This window comes from Corapipo altera, unplaced genomic scaffold (genome assembly GCF_003945725.1).
Source record: "Corapipo altera isolate COAL_440 unplaced genomic scaffold, ASM394572v1 64, whole genome shotgun sequence".
Taxonomy (NCBI): Eukaryota; Metazoa; Chordata; class Aves; order Passeriformes; family Pipridae; genus Corapipo; species Corapipo altera.
Genome location: NW_020884893.1, coordinates 9778448 through 9805748, shown reverse-complemented (window position 1 = coordinate 9805748; position 27301 = coordinate 9778448). Strand labels below are relative to the sequence as shown.

The 27301-nt window shown below is 62.4% G+C and overlaps 3 protein-coding genes across 3 annotated transcripts; 2 read left to right on the top strand and 1 right to left on the bottom strand.

Moving 5' to 3' along the window:
* Positions 1–139: 139 nt before the first annotated feature.
* DUSP15 (dual specificity phosphatase 15) lies at positions 140–12613 on the top strand. The gene is made up of 17 exons (XM_027646076.1): positions 140–334; positions 495–905; positions 2420–2453; positions 4368–4450; positions 4891–4940; positions 5566–5640; positions 6101–6272; positions 6441–6649; positions 7047–7123; positions 9217–9779; positions 10081–10270; positions 10472–10512; positions 10760–10865; positions 11093–11269; positions 11351–11746; positions 11871–11989; positions 12090–12613. Exons 2-17 carry the CDS (start codon positions 885–887, stop codon positions 12228–12230), a joined length of 2454 nt encoding a protein of 817 aa, XP_027501877.1. The 5' UTR covers positions 140–334; positions 495–884; the 3' UTR covers positions 12231–12613.
* A 755-nt stretch (positions 12614–13368) lies between these two features.
* On the top strand, positions 13369–14795 carry FOXS1 (forkhead box S1). Its single transcript, XM_027645840.1, has one exon. The coding sequence runs from the start codon at positions 13404–13406 to the stop codon at positions 14742–14744; it is 1341 nt and encodes a 446-aa protein (XP_027501641.1). The 5' UTR covers positions 13369–13403; the 3' UTR covers positions 14745–14795.
* A 4296-nt stretch (positions 14796–19091) lies between these two features.
* On the bottom strand, positions 19092–26007 carry MYLK2 (myosin light chain kinase 2). The gene is made up of 11 exons (XM_027646310.1): positions 24299–26007; positions 23864–24165; positions 22892–22997; positions 22558–22651; positions 22287–22396; positions 21601–21742; positions 21358–21428; positions 21005–21133; positions 20531–20683; positions 20028–20160; positions 19092–19670 (listed from the first exon to the last, which is right to left on the bottom strand). Exons 1-11 carry the CDS (start codon positions 26005–26007, stop codon positions 19590–19592), a joined length of 3030 nt encoding a protein of 1009 aa, XP_027502111.1. The 3' UTR covers positions 19092–19589.
* Positions 26008–27301: the final 1294 nt, after the last annotated feature.

The window sequence follows — 27301 nt, the reverse complement described above, 5'->3', positions numbered from 1 at the left end:
GGGCTGGGCTGCGACCCCCGACACATCCATCATCCCCCCCACACCCCGGCCCGTCCCCATGGCAACCGCGCCGCCGTGCACCAGGGGGCGCGCGCGGCACCCGAACCCCGACACCGCCCCCCCAAAACCGGCCCGAACCCCCCGGTCCGCCCCGAGCCCCCCGGGGCACCCTCGGCTCGACCCTCCCTGAGCGCTGCGGCGGCTGGTGACGGGCAGCGGGAACCCCTCGCCCCTGGCCCGAGCTGGCACTGCCCGTCCCGCTGCCCTGCAAAGTCGCCGGGACGGTCGCGCAGCGCCCCGGGCAAGGCAGGGACTCTGCGGCACCTGCCTGCAGGTGGGCACGGCCAGGGTGGGCACGGAGCGGGCAGGACAAGGGTAGGTATGGCGCAGGCAGGGGTGGGCACGGCGTGGGCATGCTGCCGGGCGCTTCGCCGCGTGGCCGCACAGACCTTCCTTGATGGAGCAGGACAAAGGTTTTGTTCTTCTCCCAACAGTGCAGCCTTGTGCGGCCGCGGGCAGCGGCGACAGGCAGCAGCCAGCGCGGCCCCGTGCTCCCACGCCACGGCGCAGGGGGGGAGTTTCTCCTCCTTTGTCTGCTCCCGGCCAGGCAGCAGCCGGTGCGCGGCAGCGGCGGAGCAGCCGGGGAAGGGCCTCGGCAGGATCCGCGGAGCACGGCGGCCGCGGTCCCCTCCGCCCCGGCACAGCCACCGGCCCGGCCCCGCCGCGCTGGCAACGAGCAGCGACCCCGGAGGAACCGAGCTCTTCATGACGGAAACCCGACCAGGGAGCGGGGACGGCAGCCGCGCCCGGGGACGGGGAGGACGGCAGCACTGGGGACAAGGACACTCGCGCCCCGTGCCCTCCCCCGGCGCCCGCGGTCGGCCATGGGGAACGGCATGAGCCAGGTAACGGGGGGCGCGGGGCGGCTGCTCCGCAGTCCGGCCGGGGCCGGAGGTGGGAGACCCTCTCCTGGCGGCTGCCCCTGCCGTGCCAAGCGGCGCTTCACCTCCCGGCACGGGATCCGGCACAGAGCTCGGCTCTCAGGCAGCTTGTTTACCTGCCAACAGAGCGGGTGAAACCGGGGGAGAAACAGACCGGGACACTGCACCAGGGCCCGTCCCGACCGCTGCTTAGGGGGTGTGGAGGGCAGGGGTCACAGAGAGCCCCTTCGAGGGAGGGGGGAACCTTTCCCAACAGCCTTAACCCCAAGGAACAGCTCCAAGCACACACCGGGAGCCCTGGAAGACCCCGAGCCTGGTGGTCCCACACCCCCTGCTTAGTGGGGCTGGGCTGTGCATGGGGCTTGGCGTCACTGGGCAGAGGGGCTGGGCACTATTTTATTTATGTGCTGCCCCGTTTTCTCCTGTGAGGAGTGGGTCAGCAGGGTGCTGGGGACAGACACGTGCTGTTTATTCATGGTTCAGTGCCCTGCCCTTGGGAGCTGCCCTTGCTAACTGGCTCTCTCCCACCCGCTCCTCTCAGTGCTGCAGCTGCGAGTTAAAGGCACCCAGTCGGTAGAAAATGGATCTAAAATCTTAGGAATCATAAAAAACCCCAGACCTCTTTAAGCTGTTCAACCAAGAGAAGCATTTCCAAATGTGAGCAATGAGACAAGTGTGAGCCCAGCTGTGCTGATGGAAAATCACCTCCACCTGCCCTGGGCACCAAACATTGCTGCAGGGAGAAGCTGGGGGAGAACCAGCTGGATACAGGATTGAACAGCCCTTCACTGCCCAGGCTGTGAGTGAGGGAGAATATAAAACAGCTCTGTGTCAGAAGGGTTGCAAGGTGTCCTGCTTCTGCATCTGCAATGCTGTTAATAGAGGCCTTGTCAAGTAATTATCCTTTCATTATGAGAAGTGGAATTTCCCAGGGGAAAATGAGCTGAAGGCACGGTGTCCAGAGCAATCTGTGCCTGGGCTGTGAGAAATGGGCTCTCTGCAGTGCAGAGTGTGGGGTACAGAGCTTGGGGCTGGGAGGGGGACAGCCAAATCCCCCCAAGCTTCTCTGTGCCTGTTGATTTCCTATCTCTCAGGCAGCAGGACTTATACAGGTCATGGGTATAGTCCAAGGCTGTACAGAGGTGTATGCAACTTGCTGAGCTCAGGTAATAAACCCCAACGGTGGATTTATTGATGATAAACGAGAAGAGCAATAAAAAACTCCATGTCTGACTGCCAGCACCCATGAGGGTGCAGCATCAGATGGTTGCAGGTACCAGGGTTACATCCAGCCCCGTGCCCTGGATGCCAGGGCAGCATCAGCCCCAGTCCTGCCCTGGGGCTGGTGATGGTCACCTCAAACACCAGAACTTTGGCTCCTCCAGCCAAGGTTGCTGTTCCCAATGGGGGTCCCAGCACACTGGGTACCTCAGCACAAGGTCACTGCTCACGCTGCCACTTCCCCTTGTGTTCCACAGATCCTTCCTGGCCTCTACCTTGGGAACTTTGTCGGTAAGCGGAACCCAGATGCTGCAGAGATGTCCTCCAGCTGGGGAGTGGGGCTTGCTTGAGTTGGTGTCTCCCTGCCTGCAAACTCTGCCTGACACCCTGCCTGCTCCCACTGCCCTGCCTGCTCCTGCTGCCCTGCCTGTGCCCACCACGCACTCTGCTCTGCCACCTGGTTTGGGGTGGCAGCAGTGGATTGGAGGCATCGTGGGGAATGCAAGGCAGAGACCCTCTGTATGGTTTCCTGATTTAAAGGCTGCCCTGAGCTCTTTGGACACACGGAGTGAAGGGGCCAAAGTGGAGGGAAATGGATCCTGTGCTGGGAGCAGAGGAGCTGGTGGTGCCACACCAGTGCAAAGAAGCAGGACTGGGGCACCTCGGGGTGATGCTCCCCAGTTTCACAGCTATAGGAGGCAGGAGGGAGCTGCCCACCCTCAGGAGGGAATTTCTCCCAGAGGCAGAATTGCCCCTTCTCACACCAAGTCACTGTTTTAAGGGGTTTTCATTACCAGGGAACAATTCATGACCAAGGCTTGGCATCTGCCATGAAAAAACAGCATTTATTGGTACTCCCACCTCCCTCATGGGTCCTTTGGCAGCTTGATTCCTGCAGTAAGCTCTGGGAAAGTTTAAAACCACTAGTGTGAATTGCTAAGGAAATGTCACTGGAATGGCAGCCCTGTACTCCCTGCACCCCATGGAGCACCTTGGGGTGGGCTGTGGGGGGCTGTGGCTTGCTGGGAGCAGAGGGACAAGGGTACCCAGCTCCCAAGTTCATCATGGGGGCTCCTGTGAGCAGCTCTGCTCTGGGGTCTTGGCCTGATGCCACCTGAGCATCGCTTTGCCAAGCAATCCAGGGTGACAACAAGATTCCAGGCCCGCAACATTAAGCTCACAGAGATGTTTTCTCTAACTGGAAGCTTTTCCTGCCCCTGTAAGCCTCGATTCCGGTGTCACTACCTGCTGTCACTGCCTGCCAAGGAAGATGGGAAGGTGGTGGGTGCTGTGTGAGTCCCCACAAGGGTCCCCATGTCCCTCCCCACATGCACAGCACAGCTCCCCCACAGAGCGTCTCCCTCGAGACTCACTCCTATTAAAATTCACATCATGCTGTTAGCACATCACAGTCTGGATTCCTGAGCCAAGGTTTTACACCACGTGAAAGTTCAGAAACCCAAAGGAATGAGATGGGCAAATGTTCCTCCTCCTCTCTGGCCGCTCTTGCAGCATCCGCTGGTCACGGCATGAAAGGGAGGCACTTGGAAGTTGCCTGGGAAGACGAGCATGCTCCCCTCCCAGCACAACTGTTGTGCTGCACCAGAGACCAGGATCATGGCCAGGGTGCTGAAGGGTTACTGAGGGGCAGGGCATATTCCCCCCAGACAGCTGAGGACACCCCATTCCTGTCCTTATGGCTGCAGAGAGGACGCACCAGAGCACTACGAGTCACTGGTCATGTGTTTTCTACAGAAAACCAAGAGTTGATATGAATTGCTGCAGCTCCACTTCCATAATTCACAAGACAAAGCAGATCCCTCAGGCTGCAGCAAGTCCCACTGCAGGGTGTGTCTGCCCAGGGAGGTGCAGGCAGGGCACGAGTCTCCTCCCAAACTGGGGACAAGTACAGGCAGGAGGGACACTGCCACGGAGTGTTTCTCTGCAGGTGTGAATGCTTTCCCCAGCATGAGCAGCGAGGGCAAGTGCCTTTACAGGGAGAGGTCTGTGGTTTGGGATCACGGGGTTTGCATTCCAGATTTCCATGTTTGCCCATGTCTGCGCTGCTGCACGTGGGGGTGGGATGTAGTTGATCTGCTGCAGAAAGGCTCTGAGTGCTGGCTGGCTGCAGGAGCACGGTGGGTGCACTGTGGGAAGAGAAGGCTAAGAAATGAATACATGTTGGTATCTAATTTTATCCTTTAGATGCCAAAGACCTGGAGCAGCTAAGCCGGAACAAGATCACCCACATCGTTTCGATCCATGAATCCCCCCAGCCCTTGCTGAAGGTAGGATCCTGCACCCCATACCACCATGTAGATCCCTGCAGCTCCTTCCATGCTGCATCTTCCTTCCCCCTCTGAGCATCGCATGGCACGTACACCTCTCCATGGTCACTGCTCCCAGAGGAGCTGGACAGCCCCCTCGGCATGGGAAACTGGCTTGTGACTATAACCCGGCCTTGAACACTGACAGGAAACAACTTCCAGCTTTCCAGCCTCATCTTGTTTCCCATCCCCTCCCATGAGTTGCCGGTGTCCCCCTGCCCTCCCCTTCACCCAAGGGAGAGTGTGGCCCCATCCCCACATAGGGGGATGCTGTGTGGGAGGAGTGAAACTCCACAGGCAGCTCTGGGTGAGGAGCAAAGGTGCTGCCAGCCCAGCTGTGAGCATATATGACACCCTGACTACAGTGCCTGAGCTTTTCCTCTTCCTGTTGTATCTTCCAGGATATTACCTACCTCCGCATCCCCCTGCCTGACACCCCTGAGGCCAACATGTGAGTACCCCAAGGAGGCCAAGGAATGCTCGAGGGCTGGGGTCTGCAGGGCAATCAGGGGTGAGGGCTCACAGCACCCCAAGCCCTTGAGGTGCTGCCTCCAGCTCCTCAAGCACAGTGACCCACAGGCTAAAGGTGTGATGCTGCAGCGCTGGGGACCACCCCGGGACCCCAACAGCATCCCAGTTCAGTGACCACTGTGAATGGCTCCAAGCCCTGTGGTGAGGCAATGGGCAGCCCCTCTGCAGCACCCATGGACAGGAGCAGCAACACCCTCCTGGGAGTTGCCTGGAGGGGGAAGAGCAGGTAAAGGGTAAGGAGCCAGCCAAGGGTGCTGGAGTGGCTGAAGGTGTGAGCAGCCAACATCCCACTGCCCCAGCAGGAGTCACATGAGTCACAGGGCAGCCCCATCCCCAGCACAGTGTCCCCTGCTGCGTTCCCAGCATGGCATGAGCTGGCAGATCCACCTTCCCTTGGGAATCAACAGCACTGAGCTGCTCAGGTCTCAGCAGTGGCTGGCGGAGCCCCTAAAGCAACTCAAACACACAGGGCTGCTCTGCCTGTGGCCAAAAATCCTGTTCCACCCCTGAAGTTCTTATTCTGTCTGGTTTATTTTTCCTGCTAGCAAGAGGCACTTCAAGGAATGCATCAGTTTTATCCACCAGTGTCGCCTGCATGGAGGGAACTGCCTCGTCCACTGGTAATGCTTCTTCCCCCGTGCCTGCTGCTGTGTTTCCTCAGCTCAGCAGAGATCCAGCCCCTCACTTGGGCTGCAAACCCCTGATCAGAGCCAGCCTGTGCCAGAGGGCTCCGTGCCCACAGATCCACCCAGGATCCACCCTCAGCTGCAGCTTGTGACTCAAATCCAGCGGGATGCAGGCAGTCCTGGAGCCAGGGCAGTTTCTTGCTGCAGCTGAGCATGTGGGATGAGCGAGGTTTGGGGCAGGCAGCCAGGCAGCGGCCGCTGCTCCCATTCCCTGGGGAGGAGTGGGTATTTATAGGCACTGATGGCCAGGACCTTGGAAGGGCTCAGACCTCCGGGAGAGCAAGTCCTTGGAAAAGAGGAACTGCAATAACTGAGGCACAGGGGTGGAGGAAGAGGGGAGTGTGGGTTCAGGGTGTGCCACCAACTCAAGCCCTTCTGCACTTTCCCTCGCCAGCCTCGCTGGCATCTCCCGCAGTACCACCGTGGTCGTTGCGTACGTCATGGTTGTCACGGAGCTGAGCTGCCAGGAGGTGCTGGATGCCATCAGAACCATCCGGCCCGTCGCCAACCCCAACCCTGGCTTCAGGCAGCAGCTGTCTGAGTTCGGTGGCAGTGCAGCCCGCAAGGTGGGACCGGCCTCTGCCACCTGTGCTCTGCTCTGCTGAGCCTGCCATGAGCCTCAGAGCAAGGACAGGTCCTGAGGGGACTCCGTTTCTTCCCCACTCCCTTTTCTGGCAGGCTTGGACCTGCCCTTGGAAACTGGCACCTTATTTTGCTTCTCACTCCTTCCCCAGGTCCGCAGGCACCTGAAGCAGAGGTATGGGACATCCCCTTTCAATGATGAGGAAGAAATAAAGGCCTTGCTGCCAGCAGGGAGAGAAGGAACATCCAGGACAGAGGGAGCTCAGCAAGGACTGGTCCCAAGAGCCAGAGACATCAGAGGCACAAGTCCCTTCCTGCTGCGGGTGAAGAGGACGTTCTCCTGCATCCCAGCCTGTCTGAAGTGACCCCAGCCAAGGGAGAGCAGCGAGAATCACCCAACAGCCTGGGAGAGATGAAGGACACAACACAGTGGGATGAGGAGCGCTGGGCAGGGACCTGCACCAAGCCCATCTCCTTCTTCTCTTCTGGGCTGGGAGCATGCCACCCTCTGTGTGGGTGGGATTCATGGGCACTGCTGGACTTTGCAGCACGTGCTGGGCTCATCCTCTTTGCATCTGGCATGCTGGGGACGCGGGTCTCTGCCCCCAGGTCACTGCAGGCTTGGGCCAGAATACAGAGGGGGTCTCTCCTGCCACAGGCCAGCACCCAGGTGTTGGCAGCAGCAGCTTTAGCACTTGGGTACCCACTGCACAGGCCTCAGGGTGCACAGGGTGCAGGCGAGCTGGCGCTCCCCTCAGAGCAGTTTTCCCACCAGCAGCACAAGCTCCCAGCGCCCAGGTGGCTGCGGAGCAGGGACACACCAGTGTGTCAGCAGGTAATGCCACCACACTGGCTGCTAGGCGAGGGTCCAGCTTCAACCTGGCCAAGCACAAGCCCTGAGCAAGCACTGTAGCTTTAGGAATCCATTGCACCCCATTCCTGCCCATTCCAGGGCACAATCTGCAACAGGTGGGAACCAAGCGTTTAACCTGGCCAGACCTCACTAGAGCCTTAAGCCATTTTGCTTAAAGACTTTCTATGTCCCTGAGTAATAAACGCCCCTTCTCTGCGGTCTGACTCCCCTGTGGTGGCTGGGTTGGAACAGGGATGCTGAGGAGGAAGGTCCTGGTGTGGGGTCCCCCTCTCCTCCCAGCTCTTGCCAGGCTGCTATTCCAATTCCCTCACTTCCAGGCCAGGGCTCTCTCTGGCACCCTTTGGCTCCTCAGCACCCAGCAGGGTGGTAGCCCTGCACCCCAGGACCACACACCTGGGATGGATGTGTGCCTCATGCACAGCTGCACCCTCCCATGCTGGGACACGCTATGCCAAGGTGTTTACACGCAGGGATTCCCCTGTTCCCACTGTAAGCCACACAGGGCTGTGGCCCCTCCAGCCCAGCTCAGCAGCACAGCAAAATGTATTTATTTTGGCAGATCTGGTTTGCGCAACTTGGAAAACCCCGGGCGAGGGCAGGGTTAGCCATGAGTTAATGTTTGACTCCTTTTTGAAGCTCATTTCTGCTTGAAAAGTTTAAGGGTTAAGCAGCTTCACCTTCCCCGCGCTGGGAGCAGCACAGTGGGGAATCCGGTGTGGAATCCGGCTCCTGATCCTCCTCGCTGATGCCCGGGTAATTAGATCCCCCGGGTCCCGCGTCACCACGCGGCTGTCACAGCACATGAAATCCCCGGCCGATAAAGCTTATCCCAGGGGGCCGGGGCTGGCAAAAGAGCCGGCGGCTGCGATTATCTCCCGGCCTTGAATGTAATCTGTGCAAGCCACTGAGAGGCTGTGCAATGACCCCTTGCCATTGCTCCACTTCCCAAGGCAGAAAGGGGACGTGTGGGTTCTCTGGCCGTCAGTCCCAGGCCCTTTTCCTGGAATGTGGCCCCCCGGCACGCCCAGCAGAGAGGTGCAGGGGCTGCCTGGGCTTTGCTCTGCATCAGAGGGGCCCCGGACAGGCTCAGTAAGGAGAGAAAACCCCTGCCTGTGTGACTGGGCCATACACCCGCCGTGGCCCCATGTGCCCTCTGTGCCACGTGGCCATGTCCCATCCTCACGTCCTTTTGGAAAGCCCGAGCCAGGGCGCTCTGCTGCTGATTATTCATTTGGAGACTTCGCAGCCCCAGCAGCTCCCAGGAGCCTCGTTTCTCCTCCCTGCGAGAGGTGAATTTCTCTGACTCAGAGCTGGAAAAGGGACCTGAGGGGCTGCAAAAGGTGGCCTGGGGGGCTGCAGCAGGGCAGAGGAGCTGGGTTTTGCTGCACAGTGACATGGGGCTCTGCAGCAGTGATGGAGGAGCCAAGACTAGTGTCACTCCAGGGTGGTCCAGTGACCCAGCCCGTGCCCTGCTGGGGGCCAGCGGGGAGCTGGTGCAGGATGAGTCAGGCTTCCTCCCCGGCCCCGGCAGCCCTTGGTGCAGCTCATCCGCCCTTCCCACCCTGTTCCTGTTCCACTCAGGGCACAGAGCCCCGCGAGACAGACGTTAACAGAGACAGATAAGAACACAGGAGAGGTTTGAGAGATGGGAACATGTGACTGCTCACACCACCCTGGAAACCCCGTGCTGTTCCCACAGCTCCCCACACCCGCGGGATGACCTGCTGGTCCCAGGGAGGACACAGTCCCTGGGGCTGGGAGGTGTTTGGATCCTCAGAGCAGGAGGATGGGGGAGCAGGGTCCCTTGCCCTCTTTGGGGCGCAAGTGAGAGTCCTAAAAGTCTAAGGGAAGGCACTCGGGAGGGGTACAGGGGAGTTCCACGTGCTTTCTAGCGCCCTATCCCCTCTCTCATGGATGCAGTGTGCCTGTCCCCTCCTCTGTGGGTGCAGGGTGCCTGTGTTGAGAAATACACCTAGTGCGAGTATCTAGGTATGCAAACTACCAGTGCGAGCTGCACATTGTGTTCTGGGTGACAGGAAAAGGCTGAGCCTTAGGCAACAGCAGGGAATGGGCGCCCACCCCTTCCCTCCACCTGTGGCACAGGCCAGGCTGGAGGCTGATCACCCAGGACTCTGCAGGAGCCAATGAGCAACAGAAAGAGCCTAAAATCTCCATTGGTGTACATGGGTCCACTGACTGCGAGGACATGAAACCCCGAGGATGCCTTTGTTGGGGGTCCCTCCCGGAGTCCCACCGCTGTACTGCTCAATTACTGCACCACTTGTTCCTGAACTCGGATGTCAGACACCGCTGCGGGAAACCTGAGGCAAAGGAAAAATTTAAGAACCGTCCCCTCTGTCGTGGAGCAGCCAGAGCCGGCAGCGTGGGCCGGGAAAAGGAAAGTGAAAGCCGGAGCCACTTTCGGTTTCGCCGCCGGGCCGCGATGGCGGAGCCGGGGGCGCCCATGCGGCTGAAGGAGTGGCTGATCGCGCAGATCGACAGCGGCCGGTACCCGGGGCTGCGCTGGGAGAACCGGCACCGGACGCTCTTCCGCATCCCCTGGAAGCACGCGGCCAAGCAGGATTACCGGCAGCAGCAGGACGCTGCACTCTTCAAGGTACCCCCGGCTCCCCGCGATCGCCACCTGGCCCTGGGAGCGCCCCCGGGACTCGCCCCCCGGGGCTCCGTGCGCACCCCCGGAGCTCATCATTGCCTGGGGCTCCCTGCTGCTCAGCTCCGTGTGCTCCCCTGGGACCCCCCAGCACCCAGCTCTCCACAGCCCCCCAGGACACATAGCCCCGGTTCCCCACGGTCCCCCCCAGCGGTGTATTCGTACCGCGGAGGGCCCCCTGGGGCAGTGGAGCGGGGGGCCAGCGTGTGGGCAGCCCCCGCAGCACAGGGCACCCTCTGTCCCTCAGGCTTGGGCCATCTACAAAGGGAAGTACCAGGAAGGGACGGACAAGGCTGATCCCTCCACCTGGAAGACTCGTCTCCGCTGTGCCCTCAACAAGAGCACCGACTTCCAGGAGGTGCCTGAGCGGAGCCAGCTGGATATCTCTGAGCCTTACAAGGTGTACCAGATCGTGACTGACAGAGCCTGTGATGCAGGTATGTCCCTGTTGTCCCTCCTCTTGTGCCAGATGTGGGGTTGCTGCCTGCACCATGACTGTACGAGCCCCGTGTCCTGCAGACATCACCCTTCCCTCCTACTCCCCTTCCTCTCTGGGTGTCCTGGGCAGCCACCTGTCTTCCCTGGGGCTGTTCCTGCTGTTTGCCAGGGGCTCATCAGTTTTTCCTTGCTCTCTGCAGAGGACAGTGACACACAGTGCCCAGGCAGTGAGGACCAGCAGGTGAGCTCACCCAGTGCCATCCGGGCAGGGGAGAAGGTGGGACCCCCAAAACTCCCCCCCGTCTGTCAGCTGCTCTCCTGGCTGCACACTGCCCGTGTCTGTCCCATGGGGCATTGCTGAGAGTCCCTTGTGCCATGCAGCTACCAGACTCTGGCAGCTGGTACATGGGGTCCATGGCAGAGGCAGGAGCCAGCTCAGGGACCCCTGCTGCCAGCTCAGCCCTCACTGAAGCCACTCCTACCCCCAGGGCAGCACTGCAGGGAGTCCAAAGAAGGAGGAAAGCCAGAAAGACCCATTGGAGACAGACCACGGATCTCCACAGCCCCTGCTCTCTGCCCGCCCAACTGAGAGAGGTGAGGAGGGTCCCCGTTGACAGGATGGGGCTGGGGGCAGGGAGCACACATTTCCCAGCTGGAAAGATCCTGCTCTCCTGCTCTGTGCAGGCAACACCTGTGGGGATGAAGACAGAGGCTGGGGACTCCCTCCTGGCCCCTGCAAAACCACTTAATCACATACTCAGGGGCTCTTATGAAGCCCAGTAATGAGCAAACACGGTGCAAAGGACCCTGCTGCCCACCAGGCCAGGAGAGCACCTGGGAGTCCTCGAGGACAACTGCCCACATCCCTTTACCACCTCATCTCTGCCCTGGTCCAGGGTACCTCGTGAGGGGAGTCTTCTACGGCTGGAACCCAACCCATGGCCAGTTCCTCCCCAGATCCCAGTCCTACCTCCCCGTGGAAGATGTCAGCAACTCAGGTAGGAGCCACACTGGTGGGCAGTGCCATGGGTGGCCCCACCAGCCCGGGCTGCCCACGGGCTGACTCTCCCTCACCCCAGATTGCTGGCTCCACATCCGCCTCTACTACTGCGACGTGCTGGTGAAGGAGGTGACCACCCGCACGGCCGAGGGCTGTCGCATCACCAGCCGGGCCGTGCCGGCCGACAGCGAGCGCCTCTACGGCCCCTCCTGCATGGAGCAGATCGAGTTCCCCCCACCGCAGGCACTCAGCGGCCACGGCCACGCGGCCGCCATGGCCAACGTGCTGGAGCGGCTCCTGCCCCACCTGGAGCGCGGGGTGCTGCTGTGGGTAGCACCCGAGGGGGTCTTCATGAAGCGCCAGTGCCAGGGCAGGGTGTACTGGAATGGGCCGCTGGCCCCACACAGGAACTGGCCCAACAAGCTGGAGAGGGAGAAGACCTACAAGCTGCTGGACACACAGCAGTACCTGCAGCGTAAGTCCCGCCCGCCACCCCAGGAGACCCCGATCCCCTTGGGAAACAGGGCAGGTCCTGGCCTGGCATGGCTGCTCGAGGCCGTGGGGACCCCCTGTCCTCTGACAGGGTTGGTGTCTTGCAGAGCTGCGGGAGTACCTGAGCAACGGGCAGCTCATGCCACAGTACCAGATCCACCTGTGCTTCGGGGAGGAATACCCCACCAGAGCTGGGCACCCCCTCCAGAAGCTCATCATGGCCCACGTGAGTACACACCGGGGCTGGTGACCCTGAGCCGGGCACCAGGACCATCGCAGTGGGGGATACAGACGTGAACCTATTCCATCCCTCTGTGCCTCTGCAGGTGGAGCCGGTGTTCGCACGGGAGCTCTTCCATCACGCCCAGCGCTTGAGACCAACGCTGCTCCACAACTCCCCCCAGCCCTGTGCCCCTGGCACCTCCAGCCATGTTATTCATGTTCTCAAACAGCTCTGCCAGCCCTGAGCTGGGCAGGAGAGGAGAGCTCAGTCACCATAAAGTCTCAGAGCAGGAGGCTCTGAGCCCCACGGCCTTACTCCAGCTGCGTGTCCTGAGGCAGAGTGCACGGGGTGCTCAGCGTGAGGAACCAGATGCAGGCAGGTTCTGGTCAGGGTGGGCGGGCACTGCTGCCCTCGTGAGTGCTGTATTTATTGCCCAGGAGGTCCCCAGGTGGGATTTGCTGTGTGCCTGTTCAGCCAGTTGGGGCAAAGCCGGCTCCATCCTTGCACCACCGGGACTTGCCATTTGTGAAACTCAGAAATAAAGGTTGTGTTTTGGTACCAGTGTCAGGGGCTGGCTCTGGTGTGGGGGACTGGTGCCAGTATGAGGGGAGCACAGGTGGCTGGGGAAGCCAAGTCTGCATAGTGTGGGCAAAGCCAACTCAGCCCCAGCCACAAGGGAACAGCCCTGTTCATGTGGTGGCTCCAGACCCATCCTACCCCTCATGCAAGCACCTTGGCAGGGCTGAAGGCAGCAGCGAGGTGCCTGTTAGCTGCTCTACTGAACTGGCAACATGGGAGCCTGTCCCAAAGGCACTCCCTGCCTGTGCCTCAGTTTCCCCTGGTGAGTGGAGTGAGTGGGTTCCTGAGGGCCATTCTGCACCCTGAAGGTTGGGAATGGTGCAGGGACCTGGCACAGCACAGGATCTGGCACAAGCCCAGGCTGAGAGCAGGGGCTGAGGCACTGGGGTGGGCAGGGGGCAGATGGGCATCTGAGGGCAGGCAGCACCCTCAGCTCTGCCAGCATCCCCCCGCTGAGCCCCGCTCCAGGCCCAGCTGGAGCCCGGCGGTGCACTGTGAGCAGGGCAGGATGAGAAACAGGTCGTGGGAACCTTCCGTGGGAAAAGGGGCTGGGGGAGCCGGGGGCTGTGCCCGCCTCTACCCTGGGGAGGCTGTGGCTGTGCCAGCCCCGGGGCCACTGGCTGCCGGCCGCAGGTCTTGGCGGCGCATCCGTCCGTCTGTCCACAGGGACCAGTGCTGGACGGCGGAGCCCCGCTCCGCCCTGGGCGGCCCCTCAGAGGAGGGGCCCGCCGCCCCCTCGCCGGCCGGCGGGTTTTAACGGGCCGTGCTGGGGCCGTGCGGCAGAGCGGGATCAGCGGGATCAGCGGCAGGGCTGGAACGGCAGCGCCTGGCCGGGAGGATGCAGCCAGACCTTCCCATCAGCGACACGGTGCTGCGCAGCCCACCAGCCCCCGAGCCGGCCGGTGGCCCCTTCCCCAGCACGGAGGCCACCAAGCCACCCTACAGCTACATTGCCCTCATCACCATGGCCATCCAGAGCGCGCCCGAGCAGCGCATCACCCTCAGTGGCATCTACCGCTACATCATGGGCCGCTTCACCTTCTACCGCGAGAACAAGCAGGGCTGGCAGAACAGCATCCGCCACAACCTGTCCCTCAACGAGTGCTTCGTCAAGGTGCCCCGCGACGACAAGAAGCCGGGCAAGGGCAACTACTGGACCCTGGACCCGGACTGCTACAACATGTTTGAGAACGGCAGCTTCTTGCGGCGCCGCCGGCGCTTCACCAGGAAGAGGGGCCTCCGGGATGCCCCAGGCACTGAGGGGGATGAGGGGCGTGGGAAGACCCCCAGGCAACGGGCAAGGGGGCTGCCTGCTGCCCTGCTGTCTGAGGAGGGGAAGGCAGAGGGAGGCTACAAGTCACCAGCAGCCACGGGGCGCCTGCCAAGCCCTGCCACACCGTCCGAGGGTACCGGGGTACCAGGGTACTCTGAGCCCTCTGCCCGGCGTCAGCCACCCAAGGCCACACAGCCCTGCCTGTACCTGCCAGACACGCCACAGCCCAAGGGGCCATTCTTTGCACCCCCCGAGAGCCGCCCACCCAAGGAGACTGTCTTCGGGGGGCTCCCGGCAGCACTGCAGCTGCCCCGTCCAGGTCAGTACCCGCTGCCCGGCGAGCACCCGGCCCAGCACCCTGCCCTGCTGCCCGCCCTGCTGCCCACCCAGCACAGGGACCCCCCGCAGGACTCACCGGCCACACCAGGCACCCCCCCGGGGCAGCTGGAGGGCGAGGAGTCAGCTGCCCCCGGGCTGGGGACGGGCCAGCCATTCGGGCAGGTGCCACCTGCATTCCCTGGCACCCTCCTGGGCACAGGCAAGCCCCCTCCATCCTGCTTCCTGGAGGGAGAGGGCTACGTGCAGCCCTCCTTACCTGTGTTCGGCTCCTTTGGCCGGCCGGGGCCTGAGGTGCTGGGCAGCAGCTACCAGTGCCGGGTGCAGGCGCTGAGCTTCTGCATGAAGGAGCGGCCGTGCGGCACAGCGCTGGAGCATCTCCTGGCTGCAGCGCCCCCGGCCCCCGCCAGCCCCCGCCAGCCACCCTTTGGGGCCATGGGGCCACGGGCAGGCGAGCAGAAGGAGCCATGGGGGACGGGGGCTGCGATCCCACTGCAGGGAGGTAATGGCTACCCCCTGGGACTGCCCCCCTGCCTCTACCGGACACCCGGCATGTTCTTCTTCGAGTGAGGGACTCCCCACCCTGGTACACGCCAGCACCCAATAAAGCACATTCCCCAATGCTGCCTCTGTGGTCTCTGTGCCCCGCTCGAGGTGGGGCAAGCTGGGGACTGTCTGCCTCAGCCCAGGCGCTGGCTGGGGGACGCATATCCCCAAGGCCACCCAGCACACACCCCGTCCCTGCTGGCCCCTCCACTGGCTGGACAGTGAGGCCACGGGGACACAGGGCATGGCCTGGTCAGGGCGCCTACATCCAGGTCGTGTGTCCTTGGGAGACACTGGGGAAAAGGTCCTGACACAATCTGGGGCCAGGAGCCCCTGAAGCCCCATCCCCTGGTAGCATGAAGGAACCTTGTCCCTGGGGGTCAGAGGGTTCTGCTGCAACAGAAGTTATTCCTCAATGGAGCCTCGCTGTGCCTGGGACCCTTCCAGGTGCCTGGCTTCACCCCAGGTGCCACACACAGCACAAGTGGCACCAGCCTCACTGTGAGGCCCCGTTCATGTACCAGTGTGATCCCAGAGAGATGCCAGGGAGACTCTGGGGATTGTGGCACAGTGTGGGGGCTCTGCTGCGGGGAGTCAGGGCTTCCTCCCCTCTCTCCCTGCTTCTGGCTGAGCCAGTGCCTGGCTGGGATCCCAACTAGTCCCTGCAGACTTGGAGGCCAGGACACCCCCAGAGATGGGCTGTGCCAGGGGCTGCAGCTCTGGTGGGAACGACAAGGAAAGTGGATTCCTCCGACCTGAATCACGCCGGGTGGCTGCCAGTGAGGAGGCACCAACTGAGTCACCGCTGTTGACACCGGGCTGGGCACAGGGACCTGCCCCCGTGAGTCAGGCTGTGGGACACAAGCATGGGCAGGGGTCCCCATACAGCCCCAGGATGGGACCTGGCCACCAGCCCCTTCCCACACGCTGCTGGAACATCCAAGACAGCAGCTCTGCAGCACTGGAGCGAGGCCAGAGTGATGCTGGCAAAGTGGGGGGCTGTACTCGTGCACTCCTTCCAGGTTGGGACAGAGAGCTCCCCAGGAGCAGCAATGCCTGGACCCCACAGCACAGCCAACCTCAGGACGTAGGGCTGACAGGAGCTCTCCATGATGTTGTGGGGAGCAGACTTGTGGCAGAGTTCCCCCGGCCCCCCAAGGCCAGTGGGACCCCGGCTTGGCCAATCTTGGGGGTCTCCGTGGGGGCCATGCTGGCACGGAGGCACAACACTGCCGTCACTCGGGGACCGGGAGCACCGCGGCCGCGTCAGCCCTGTTATCAGCCCCCAGACGGCTGCTGCTGGGCCGTGGCTGTGTCCCAGCCCCGGGCAGGGCGGGGGGGGCCGCCCTTCGTCATCGAGGACGGCCACTCAACCCTGGGCCTCTCTTTTCTCCCTTTTATTTTTTTTCCTACCCAGTGGAAAACAATATTTGAGCGCCTACATCATGCTGGCGTCTCTGGAGCGGCCGGCGGCAAGTGCGGCTGACCTCAGCCCCCTCCTTTGCGCGGTCCCCGGGGGCGCGGGAGGAAGCGAACGCCGCAGCCGTGCCCAGGGGCCGTCTGGTTCCCACGCGTGGCCGGGCCCATCGCCCGCCCCGGCTGGGAACACACAGCCCCGGCCTCACGCGGTGCCCAGGACGGGGTGCCTGTGCTGGGAGCAGTGTGGTGCATCCCACTGCCTACCCCGGACTAGGGGAAAGGGACCCCTGTTTCCTCACAGCCTGCACCGCCCGGGCGTGCAGATCAGAGCCATGTGCTCTGCCGGTGCTCCCCTTCCCCACGCCCACCCTGACTCCTGCTCATGGACCCACTGCTCCCCCAGCTCTGCCTCCTCCCTGGCTCGCTCCTGGCTCGCAGTGGGTGGCCTGGCCCTCTGCCCACTCGCCCGCTCCCATCCTGGGCTGTGCCGTGGTCAGGACTGCGCTGCACCCGGTCACGGGGAGAACCTGCTGCTGCTGCTGCTGGTGCTGCCAGGTGCTGGTGCCGAGGACTGCCCACTCCTCCTCCCTCCCCGTGCTGCCTGCAGGGCCCCTTGTTTCTGCTGGCAGTGTGGGTGCCACAGGGGTGGGGTAGAGGCCCACATGGGGAATGTGTGCTGCTCCAGGCTCTGGGGATGGATGCTGTGGACACACAGCACACCCAGACTGTGCTGTGCATTCATGGGGGTGACAAGGACCGCATGCAGGAGGGATGGAACTGGCTGCCATGGCCTGTGCTGGACCAGGAGCAGCCCTGTCTCTGTGTCCCTTGGCCCTGGCAGGGCCAATCCACTCCCCAGAGCTTTGGAACCTTACGAACTGTCCTGCCTTTCAACTGGGAGCAGGGGATGGGATCACATCTACTTCCATGGGTGTCAGAACTGTGGCCCCACTCATCCCACCTCAATGGGTGTTCCTGTGTGGTCCCATGGTGGGAAAGAAGGGGCTGGAGCTGCCAAACTGAGCTGTGAGGTAGAGTCACTCACTCTGGGATGTGCTGGTGCCTGCGCATCCCTGTGCTGCAGACGTGCACACGCAGGGCTCTGTGCAGGAACTGATCCCCCAGAGCAGCTTGGGGTGCCAGGAGTGTCCAGGGCCGACAGTCCATCTGGGAACCCCACGGCCACCCTGCAGCAGGGCCCTGCAGCCCCTGTGGCCGGCCAGGGCCAGGGCCGGGACCGGGCAACACGCAGCTCCTGGGGCCAGACAGGAAGGAGACGTCACCGCCGCGGAGCGTAACTCAAACCAGATGGGGCTGCGCTGGCGTCCAGGCCTGCGGGGTGGTCACCGACAGGAACCGGTCAAAGGCTGCCGGCAGGAAGCGGCTGGGAGGGACGCCCGCGCGGTGGGAGCCGGAGTCCGGGCTCTGGCAGCCTTAACCACTTCGGGGCCGGCCGCAGACCCCCTGGGCAGAGGGGCACCAGCACCCACCGGCCCTTGCCTGGGCATCCCACCCCATGTAGGCAGACGCTGAAGCTGTGAGGACACCTCTGACTGATGACTGACTATCCATCCATCTATCCACCCATCCATCCATTTCCCCTTCCCCCAGCACAGCTCAGGGCTGGGGAGTGCAGAGACCAGAACCCCTTGGCTCTGTGCCTGCACAGCCCTGTCTGGGATGTATCAGGTGGTCCCCATCCCCACCATACCCTCTCCACACCCTCTACCCCATGGATGCTGCTTCCCATCCTCATCTCACTTATCCTGTGGCTGCAAGGCCCCTGCGGGTGGGAGTGGGGTCTCCTCAGCCCCCAGAATGGCAGGTGTGGGCTGTGGGCAGACCTGTACATTTATTTACAAGAAGGCAAGCGCCGAGCAGGGCTCCATCATGGGGCAGGGTCCCGCCAGCTGTGGCCCCTGCCCGGTGGGGACAAGCCTGAAGCCCCTTCCCCTGCTGCAGCCAGTGGGGCTGGGGGGCTGTTGTATCCCTGTGTCTCTCCCCACGATTTTTCCAGCAGGCGCAGAGGACACAGGTGGCCCCAGAGCAAACACACAGCCCTTGCTTGGGTGGGCTCAGCCGTGGCGAAAGCCAAAACTGGGGCACCTCTTGCCAGCCCCCCATCCACTCCCGCCGTGGGCCAAGGCTGGACGCTGCAAATCCCAGGGGATGCCGGGAGCTCTGGGAGCACCGGGGGAACTCTGTGGGGTGCAGGCAGAGGGAACGGGGGTCAGGGTGAGGCGGGGGAGCAGGGGCAGCACCCCTGTCCCCCATCCCGGCAGGTCCCGGGGAGCCCCCGCCCGCGGCGGGGGGAGCTGGCGGCCGCGGCCGGAGCGGCGGAGCGGTTCCGGTGTGTTGGTGGTCGGGTGAGCGGCCGGAGCGGGGAGCGCGGGCCAGCTGCTCTGCATTAGCCCGCCTCTCTCATCGCGATCTGGCGGGGACGGGTGAAGCAGAGGTTGTGTTTTTCCCCCGCTGGCAGAGTCGAAGGGCAGGGAGGGCAGGAGGAACACAAAGCCTCCTTCTTCTCTCGCTAGCTCCCAGCTGGGGACGCCTCTGGAAGTGTGCTTGCTGCTTCCTCCCTTCCTGTGCGAGCAGCAGCTCAGGGCCAGCTCCGCTCCCACATGCCCAGCCGGCCAGGGAGGAGGTGCTTCAGCCTTGGCTCCGGTGCCAAGGCACCAGCGTGAGGGTCCACGGTTCCCTCCAGCGTCATTGCCGAGCCACAGAGCTGGGAAGGGAGGTCGGGCAGCACGGGGGCCAGCGGCAGTGAAGGCAGGGCAGGGCTGCAGCATTTACAGGCAGAGAGGGCACGTTTTGGGTCCAAGAGGAGCAAGCACCAGGTGGCCGAGGCAGAGGGATCACACCGGAATGACCTTCCTCCTCCAAGGGCACGGGAAGGAAGCATGAGCAGAGCAGAGACGCTGCGGGTCGGGCATCACACAGCCAGGCCAGGGGTGAGATCAGAAACCTCCTCTCCAGAGCAGCCTCACAGTCCGAGGACATATCAGTGGGGCCACTGGCTCGATGGGAACAGCGTAGGCTGGAGCCTCAGGAGCCCCAGAGGTCCTGAGGCTGAACCCTCAGCAGAGGGTCCTGAGCTCAAAAATGCTGCCTGGAGTGGGACAAGCTCGGCAGAGCTGCTGCAGGTGAGGATCCCAGCGGGGTCCTGGCCCCCAAGCAGTCCCACAGCTGCTGGATGCCAGGTAGGGGCAGCCCCAGGGATGCAGCAGAGCAGCCTCGTGGTGGTAGTGGCACAGAGCAGAGGTGTGATGTGGGCATCAGAGCAGCATCCGGCACAGCACGGGCAGGGAGGGCACAGTGCAGCTCCAGCTCCTGGCCCCTCAGTGGGCAGCTGGGACCCCAGAGAGGTCCTGCTGCTGTCCAAAAGCAAGACTGATGTGGGACTCTCTCAAATGCTTCCTCTCTGGCCTCGACCCCCCTGGGAGCCCCAGCTCAGACACCCAGTGCCGTCAGGGACCCTGAGCTGGTGATCTTCCTGAAGCGGTTGGCAGCACACACCCCAATGAAGTTTTTCTGTAAAAGGGAAGAGGAAAGGTGCTCATCCTATTGCGAAGGCTGTGGCCCTGGAGGCTGAGCCAGACCCCATTCTGGGGCCTGACACCACTCCTGCCCCTAAAAGCAGGTCTTGGGATCCACTCAGGAGAGACCACCACAAAGGGATCTATGCTTGGTGGGGGTCTCACCTCGTGGGCACCCACACAAGCACTCTGGAGCTGGGAAGCCCTCCCTTCAGGCTGCCAGCAGCACAGCAAGACAGAGCCACCCTCCATGTGCCAGATGCCATCCACCAGGACAGAGAGAGGCTGGCAGCCCCTCTATCATCCCCCGCAGAAGACGTTGACCCTCATCCCCATTTCTGCCCCCCCGCACCTTCCAGCGCCGTCGCATGACGTATTTCTTGAGCAGCACCTGGGACTTGAGGCGCCGGTTGCAGCGTTTGGCCTTTTCTGCCAGATTTTTGAGCCAGGGATGCTGCAGGCACTGGTCAGCACTCATCCGGGCACTGAGGGTGAGAGGAGCCATGTCATCCCTGCTCAAGCACCCCTCCCCTTCAACCACCCCCTTCTCCAGCTTCCCCGGAGCCCCAAAAATCCAGAGGGAGGAAAAACCTGCAGGGAGGAACCAGCCAAAAGGTTGTGCCCAGGGACCAGTGGGTCTGGGCAGGACCCTGGGGGATCCAGCATGTCCTACTTGGGGTGAGTGTCCCCTGGAGGGATGTGGGACTCTGTGAGGGGCAGTCAGCAGTGGGGCAGGGCCCTGTGGGGTTCATTGGGTGCAGGACCCAGGTGATGCTGTAGAAGCAGTGCATGGTACCCAGGGCAGCTCTGGGGATGCCCACCCTAGGACCCCAGTGGCCACTGCCAACTTCACACCTTTTATCCTTGATGATGAGGTTTGAGACAAAGTCCTTGGCCTCATTGGAGACGCTCTCAAAGGTCTCCTCGTCGAAGTACCAGTTGGCAGCCAGGACGTTGTTGAGAGTCTCAGTGTCGTCGTCACCCAAGAAGGGGGAGAGGCCACTGAGCCTGGAGGTGCAGGAGGGTGAGAAGCTGGGTGCTTTCAGACTTCAGCACCTTCCAGACCTCCCAGAACGGAGCCAGTCTGGCCAGGGCTGCCCCAGGGAGGTCATGTAGGGCTGTTGGCACTGTCTTGTGCTCCTGCCTGCAGCCAGGCTGAGCCTCTTCCTACCCTCCCACAGCCCCATCTGCCATTCTCCCCATCCTGCACCCCCACCTGCCCACCAAGCAACTGAGTACTTGGGGACAGCTGTGCACCCCAGGCAGCTCTGTCCCAGCGCCCTGGCCACCCAGTCCAGCCCTGGCAGCCCCCACCCAGCCCTGACTTACAGCATGTAGGTGATGACCCCCATGCTCCACATGTCTGTGGTGTAGGAGACCTGCTCGTAGTTGACCACCTCAGGGGAGAGGAATTCAGGGGTGCCAAAGTTCACCTTCAATTTCTCGTTGGGGTTGTACCTGCAGCCGGAGGGGGGGAAAGTCAGCAGGAGGGGGACAGGTTGCTCCCTCAAACCACTGTTCCTCTCCAGCAGATGCTGCCCTCCCCAACCCTCCCATGCCAGCCAGGGAGAGCTGTGGTCAAAGCAATGGCCTAGAGTGTGTCCCGGGGCTGCCGGTACCCCAAGGGCACAGAGAGAGGTGTGGGACAGGAGGAGGGAGGGAGCTGAGGGGGAAAATCTCACCTTCGAGCCAGCCCAAAGTCGATGATCTTCACCATGTGTCCGGTGGCAGAGACACAGAGGATGTTCTCAGGCTGTGGGAACAGGGTGACCATTGTGCCCCCACCAAGAGGGGACATCCCAACTGCACAGGTCCTGTGGCTGACCCTTAACAGAGCAATGCTGACCCACAGGCATCCCTCCCACAGCTGGCCAGTGTTCTGCTGTCCCCCCGGCCCCTGTCCCTGCCACCACCCAGCCCCGCACCTTGAGGTCGAGGTGGAGGACATGCATGTGGTGCATGAAGCGGATGCCCTCGCAGATCTGCCGGACGAACACCATGCAGTCCACCTCTGTCAGGTGGTAGTCGTCGTCGATGATCCGCTCAAAGAGCTCACCACCCTCCACACTGTGTGGGGAAGGATCATGAGGTCACCTTAGAGGGGCTCTCTGCCCCAAACCGTCCTCCTGCAGAGCCCCCTGTCCCCCCCAGGGACCCTGACCCAGCCCCACCATGGGGATGCTGAGCAGAGCCACAGTGGGATGTGTGCGTGCTGGGGTTGGACACCCCCAAGGCAGGCACGGGGGGGTTACCCCAGGACACCTCAGCTGCTCTGTGGTTTGTAGAGTAGAACAGCCCCAGCACAGCCTCAGCCTCCTTGGAGTAAGTGGGCAGAGGAAAGGGAGCTGTACCGGAAGGACCTGGCTCATCTCCACCCTCAACCCAACTATGATGGAGGGAAATGCTGTGCTGGCCAGGCAGAGCCCGAGCCTGTCTCTCAGCCTGGAGCAGGGAGGTGCCCAAGAAGAGATGGGCAAGGAGAGGATATTCCTTGGGGCCAACATTCTGCTTGGTCAGGGGCTGGCACATCTGCTCGAACTCTGATGCATCCCCCATAATGGTGCCCCTCAGCCAGGCATCAGGCCTCATGGGACACTGCCCCAGCACTCACAATTCCATGAAGAGGATGATCTCCCGGGGTGTCTCGATGGCGTCGTAGAGCTGGATGAGGTTGTGGTGGTTCAGCTGGTTCATCACGTCGATCTCCAGCAGCACCATCTCCTGTGGGAGGAGCCCCATGGTGGTGTGGGGTGTCAGCCCTGGCAGTGCCACCAGGACAGGCTGTCACAGCACCAGGGCCACACAGGGCACAACGCTGCCAGCCCCCACCTCGGCCATGCCACCATGGCCAGGAGGAACCCCCTGCCCAGCATCTTTAAGACCTTGTCCTTGGGTCCCTGCTTCCGGATCACTTTGGCTGCCAACTTGAGCCCCGTCTCCTTCTCTGTACACGTGTGGACTTCACCAAACTTGCCCCTGGGGAGGGAGAGAGGGAGAGGTGCCCACAACCATTGGTCACCCAGGGTTCTGGGGACCCCAGCACTGCACTGGGTTCTGCCCAGTGCTCCACTCTGCACCCATCCTGCCCCAGGTACCCACCCCATCACAACCAGAGGAGTCCCATCAACCCAGAGCTAGTGCCCAAGGTTGGAGGGCAACCTGGGGCAGTGCCAGGGGAAACTGGGCATCCTTCCCCCTCCTGGGGCCCCTCCTTACCCGCCCAGGATGTCCTTGGAGTTGAGGCTGAACTGGGAGCTGACGCTGCCAGAGTGCAGGGTGACAATGCGATGCTCGAAGGGTGCTGGTGGCGGAGGGACATCGTCTGTCCAGAGAGGAGGGATGGGATGAGAAGGGAGTCTGCTGTCCTGGAGACCCCACTGCTGAGCACCCCAGGGTACCCTGGTGTGGGGTGAAGGCAGACACCCAGCCAAGCCCGTGGGTGCAGAATGCAGCTGGGTAGAGTGCTGGGCTGCAAACCAGGGGCTCCTGGCTGGGGCTGCACTGGGGACAGAGCATCCCCCAAAGGATCCCTTGCTACTGCCCACAGCATGGCCCTGCTGCATGGCACCCACCCTGCTCCATGGCACTCACCCCAACACATGGCACCCATCCTGCTCCGTGGCACCCACCCTGCTCCATGGCATCCACTCCCACCATCCCACATGTCACGTTTGCCCTTTCCAGGCCACTCTGCTGCCCACCCACTCTAGGCCGCTCATCCTCCACACCATCACCTCCTGCTCGCCCTCCCAAGACAGACCCCACACACAGGGCACCCCATGCACTCATTCCTGAGCCACCCTTTCCCAGGCGAGTCCAGGAGCTGGCCTCACAGGGATCCCGCCAAGCACTCACTGTTCCCAAGCCCTGCCATCCCCACAAGGACAGTGGTGCAGGACAGAGGGACACACTGTGCCCTGACACTGGCCAGAAGGTCACTGTCACTCCCCAGGCTCCTCTTCCTCACAGTCAGTGTGGCTGGACAGCCCGGGAAGGGACACGACACATTTAGCCCTGTTTACAGTGAAAGGGGAGCTCGAAGGCCACCAGGCAGGTGACAAGCCAAGGGCAGGAGCTGGCAGCATGGAGGGCCATGCAGAGAGCAGGCAAGGCCATGGGGTCCCTGCTCTGTCATCCCACAGAGGGTCCAGGGGGGCAAGGACAAGGCAGACAACCTCATGTCCTTACCCAGTATTTCAAAAGGGTCCTCCTTCCCAAAATCAGGGGTGAGGTAGGGGCTGGGGGGTGGCTTTGCCTCTGTCGAGGGTGGTTGCCTTTCAGGTCCAGGTTGCTCCACAACCCCAGCGGGATCTGGGGGCTGCCCTGTGGCACTGGGCAATGTCCTCTCCTGGGGCGTGCCATGGGGCTGCAGGTCCCCCATGGCTGGCGGGGCAGGGCCAGGCTCTGTCGGACCCTCTTTTGGCTCCACCGCCGTGGTTTCCTCTGGAATCGTCTCCATCTCCACCACCTCTGCCCAGGGCTGCTCCTCCCTGGAAGCAGGAGAGGGAGGTGAGCAGAGCCCAGCCAGCAGCCCCCGAGCCCAGCACCCACCTCTGCCTGGAGGGACCCAGGGCTCCCTGGAGCAGCAAGGGGGATCCCCCCATCCCAGGAGGGTGCAGGTACCTGTGGCAAGCAGCCGGGCAGCTCAGGCTCTGCAGCAGAGCCGGGCGTGGGGGCTCAGGGACCTTTGGTGGCTGTTTCTCTGTCCCCTTTGGTTCTTCCTCCCCTTCACCCTGAGCCTTCACAGTAACCATGGCTGCTGACTCTGCGGGCTCCTCAGCCCCATCTCCAGCCTCTGCTGCAGCTGCAGGGGCCTCCACCTCAGCAGCTTTCTTCCCTCCATCCCGAGCCTTTGCAGCCACTGGGACCTTCTCCTTTGCAGGATCTTTACCTTCATCCTCAGCCTTTGATGCAACTGTGTTTTTTTCTGCCTTTGCAGTTTTCTTCCCTCCATCCTGCACCTTCGCTGCTGCCTGGGCTTTCTCCTTTGCAGGTTCTTTTTTACCTCCACCTTGAGCCATTTTTTCAGCTGAATTTTTTTCTGTCTTTGCTGCTGCCTTCTCTCCATCCTGAGCCATGGCAGCATCTGGGGCTTTCTCCTTTGCAGGAATTATGGCTTTCTCCTTCACTGGAGCTGGGGCTTTCTCCTTCTCAGGAGCTGAAGCCTTGTCCTTTGTGGGAGCCGGAGCCTTGTCCTTCACAGGCTCTTCTTTGCCTCCATCTGGAGTCTTTTTTGCTGCTGGGGCTTTTTCTTCCTTTATCACTTTATTCTCCCCACACTGAGCCTTTGCAGAAGCCTGAGCCTCCTCCTTCACAGATGCTGTAATTTTCTCCTTTGGAGCCTTGTTATCAGCTGGGGCTTGCTCTGCCTTTGCAGCTTGCTTCCCTCCATCCGAAGATTTAGCAGTGGCTGGGACCTTCTCCTTTGCAACCGCTGTGGTTTCCTCATTTGCAAGCTCTCCTTTGCCTCCATCCTGAGTCTGAGCTGCAGCCAAGGCTGTCTCCTCTGTGGATTTTGCCTTCCCTCCTTCAGAGTTTGCTGCAGCTGGAACCTTCTTCTCTGTGGGCTCTGCTTTCCCACCACCCTCAGGCCCTGAGCCCCCAGGGGCTTGCTCTTTCCTGAGCTTGTCCTTTTCTCCATCCTGAGCCTCAGTTACAGCCGGGCCCTTTGCCTCCATGGGTGCTGCCTGCCCTCCTTCAGGCTCTCCCAGAGCTGGAGCCTTCTCCTCCCTGGGCTCATCCTTCTCTCTATCCTTCTCCTTGGCAGCAACTGGAGCCTTTTCTCCTTTGAGCTCCCCTGCAGCTGGAGTTTTCTTCTTCCCAGGCTCATCCTTCTCACCCTTCCCCCTGTCCTGAGCCTTGGCAGCAGCTGGAGCCTTCCCCTCTATGGATGCTGCCTTCTCTCCTTTAGGTTCTTCTACAACTGGAGTTTTTGTCTTCCCAGGCTCATCCTTCTTCTCCTTCCCTACTCCCTGGGCCTCGGTGGCAGCCAGGACCTTCTCCCCCACGGATGCTGCCTGTTCTCCATTGTGCTGCACAGTCGAAGCCTCCTCTCCTGGCACTGCTTCCCGTCCATCCCGGGGCTCTGGAGCAGACAAGGCTGTCCCCTGCTCAGGTTCTGGTTTCCCTCCTCCAGCCTCTCCTGCCACCTTCTCCTGTCCAGGGTCATCTGTCCCTCCGTCCTGTGCTGCGGTGGCAGCCGGCGCCGTCCCCCCTTGGGGCTGGGCAGCCTGGGGGGTGGCGGGGGCTGCGCTGCCATCTGCTTCAGGGGGGGCCGTGCCACCAGCCCCACCCCCGGTATCGGCACCATCCACCCCACTGCCCTGCTCCATGGGTGCTCTCCGGGCAGGAGGCGGCTGCCCTGCGGTGCTCCCGGTTTGGAGAGGCTCCTGCGGGAGAGAAAGCAGCAGCTGAGGGCTCCCCAGACCCGACTCCCTGCAGAGGGGCACGGACCTGCTTCTGCAAGGATGAGCTGCTGCCACCCAGCCTGGAACCATGTCCCCACTGCCCGGCCGGCAGCTCCCGGGCTGGTGGCACCGAGCCAAGGGCCCCACGTGGCCACCAGTCCCGGCACCGTCCCATTGTGCCCCGATATCTACCCCGCGGTGACTGATCGATGGCCTGACACCGGCACCTGTCACCGGGTGCCTGGGGCCCCTGATGTGCGAACAGCCAGCGCGGCGCGGCCAGGGTGACAATTTAAGGCCACATCCCACCATGGTGGGGCAGGAGACAGCGGCTCCGGCCCCAGGCTGGTGGGTGAGGAGCAGGAGAGGTGAGCATTCCCAGCATGGGGGCCAGCAGTGCTGGCCCCCAAACCACACAGCCACGCAGGCAAACCCCATCTGCTCAGGGGCTATGTGGGCCCCCAGACCCAGGAGCCACCAGCACTGCTCATCCCCCTGCCCTGGGGTAACCAGGTACCCCAAGGGGACCTGTTGGTGCCCATGTATCTGCATGGGGCTCCAGCCCAACACTTGATCCCCAAATCTCCGCTCTGCCCAGGGTTTTGCTGCCCTTCCCTGCCCGGTCACCTCCCCTCACCCTGTCCTAAAACACTCACCCTGTGCAGCCACCCAGATGCCAGGACAGCCCAGACCCGAAACAAACCCACCAGCAACCATCCCAGTAACAGGGAAGTCGCTTACTGGTCTTACTGGGGCAGTCGCCGGGACAGCATTTCTACGTCCCATGGCTGAGCATGGGGAGCCTGTGGGGTCGGAGGTGTTCCTCCCAGGGCTGGGGGCTTCACTATCCCCAGGACTCCCCACCACCATACCGCAAGTGAGCAGCCACAGAGACCCCCCCAGCCCCTTTACCTGGGTCGTGGTGCAGCGGGTGGTCAGAGGGGCAGCATCTGCACTGTGACAGTGCCGGAGGGAGCAGCCTCTTCTATCCCGGGTGTAACGGAGCTGGATTAGTGCGGGCAGAGGAGGATCCTTTACAGCAGCAGGAGCCGTCCCGCTTCGCCTTTCCCAGCACCTGTTGCTGCTGGAGCCCGTTCAAAGGACACGCCACTCTCGCCTGTCCCTCGTGGGCTGGGGACACACAGACACAGGGCAGGGGATGGGGACGGACCTCCCTCCTACCTCAGCACAGCACCACAGGGAGGGCTGGCACTGGACA

Excerpts from the sequence above, each read along its gene's own strand:
- DUSP15 (XM_027646076.1), top strand. The coding sequence starts at position 885 with ATGGGGAACGGCATGAGCCAG. Across the intron at positions 5,641-6,100 it reads GGGAACTGCCTCGTCCACTG|CCTCGCTGGCATCTCCCGCA; the intron begins GTAATGCTTCTT and ends TTCCCTCGCCAG. Across the intron at positions 10,271-10,471 it reads TGACAGAGCCTGTGATGCAG|AGGACAGTGACACACAGTGC; the intron begins GTATGTCCCTGT and ends TGCTCTCTGCAG.
- FOXS1 (XM_027645840.1), top strand. The coding sequence starts at position 13,404 with ATGCAGCCAGACCTTCCCATCAGCGACACGGTGCTGCGCAGCCCACCA.
- MYLK2 (XM_027646310.1), bottom strand. The coding sequence starts at position 26,007 with ATGGAGCAGGGCAGTGGGGTGGATGGTGCCGATACCGGGGGTGGGGCT. Across the intron at positions 21,743-22,286 it reads ATCATCCTCTTCATGGAATT|TGTGGAGGGTGGTGAGCTCT; the intron begins GTGAGTGCTGGG and ends TTCCCCACACAG. Across the intron at positions 20,684-21,004 it reads GGGGTCATCACCTACATGCT|GCTCAGTGGCCTCTCCCCCT; the intron begins GTAAGTCAGGGC and ends CTGCACCTCCAG.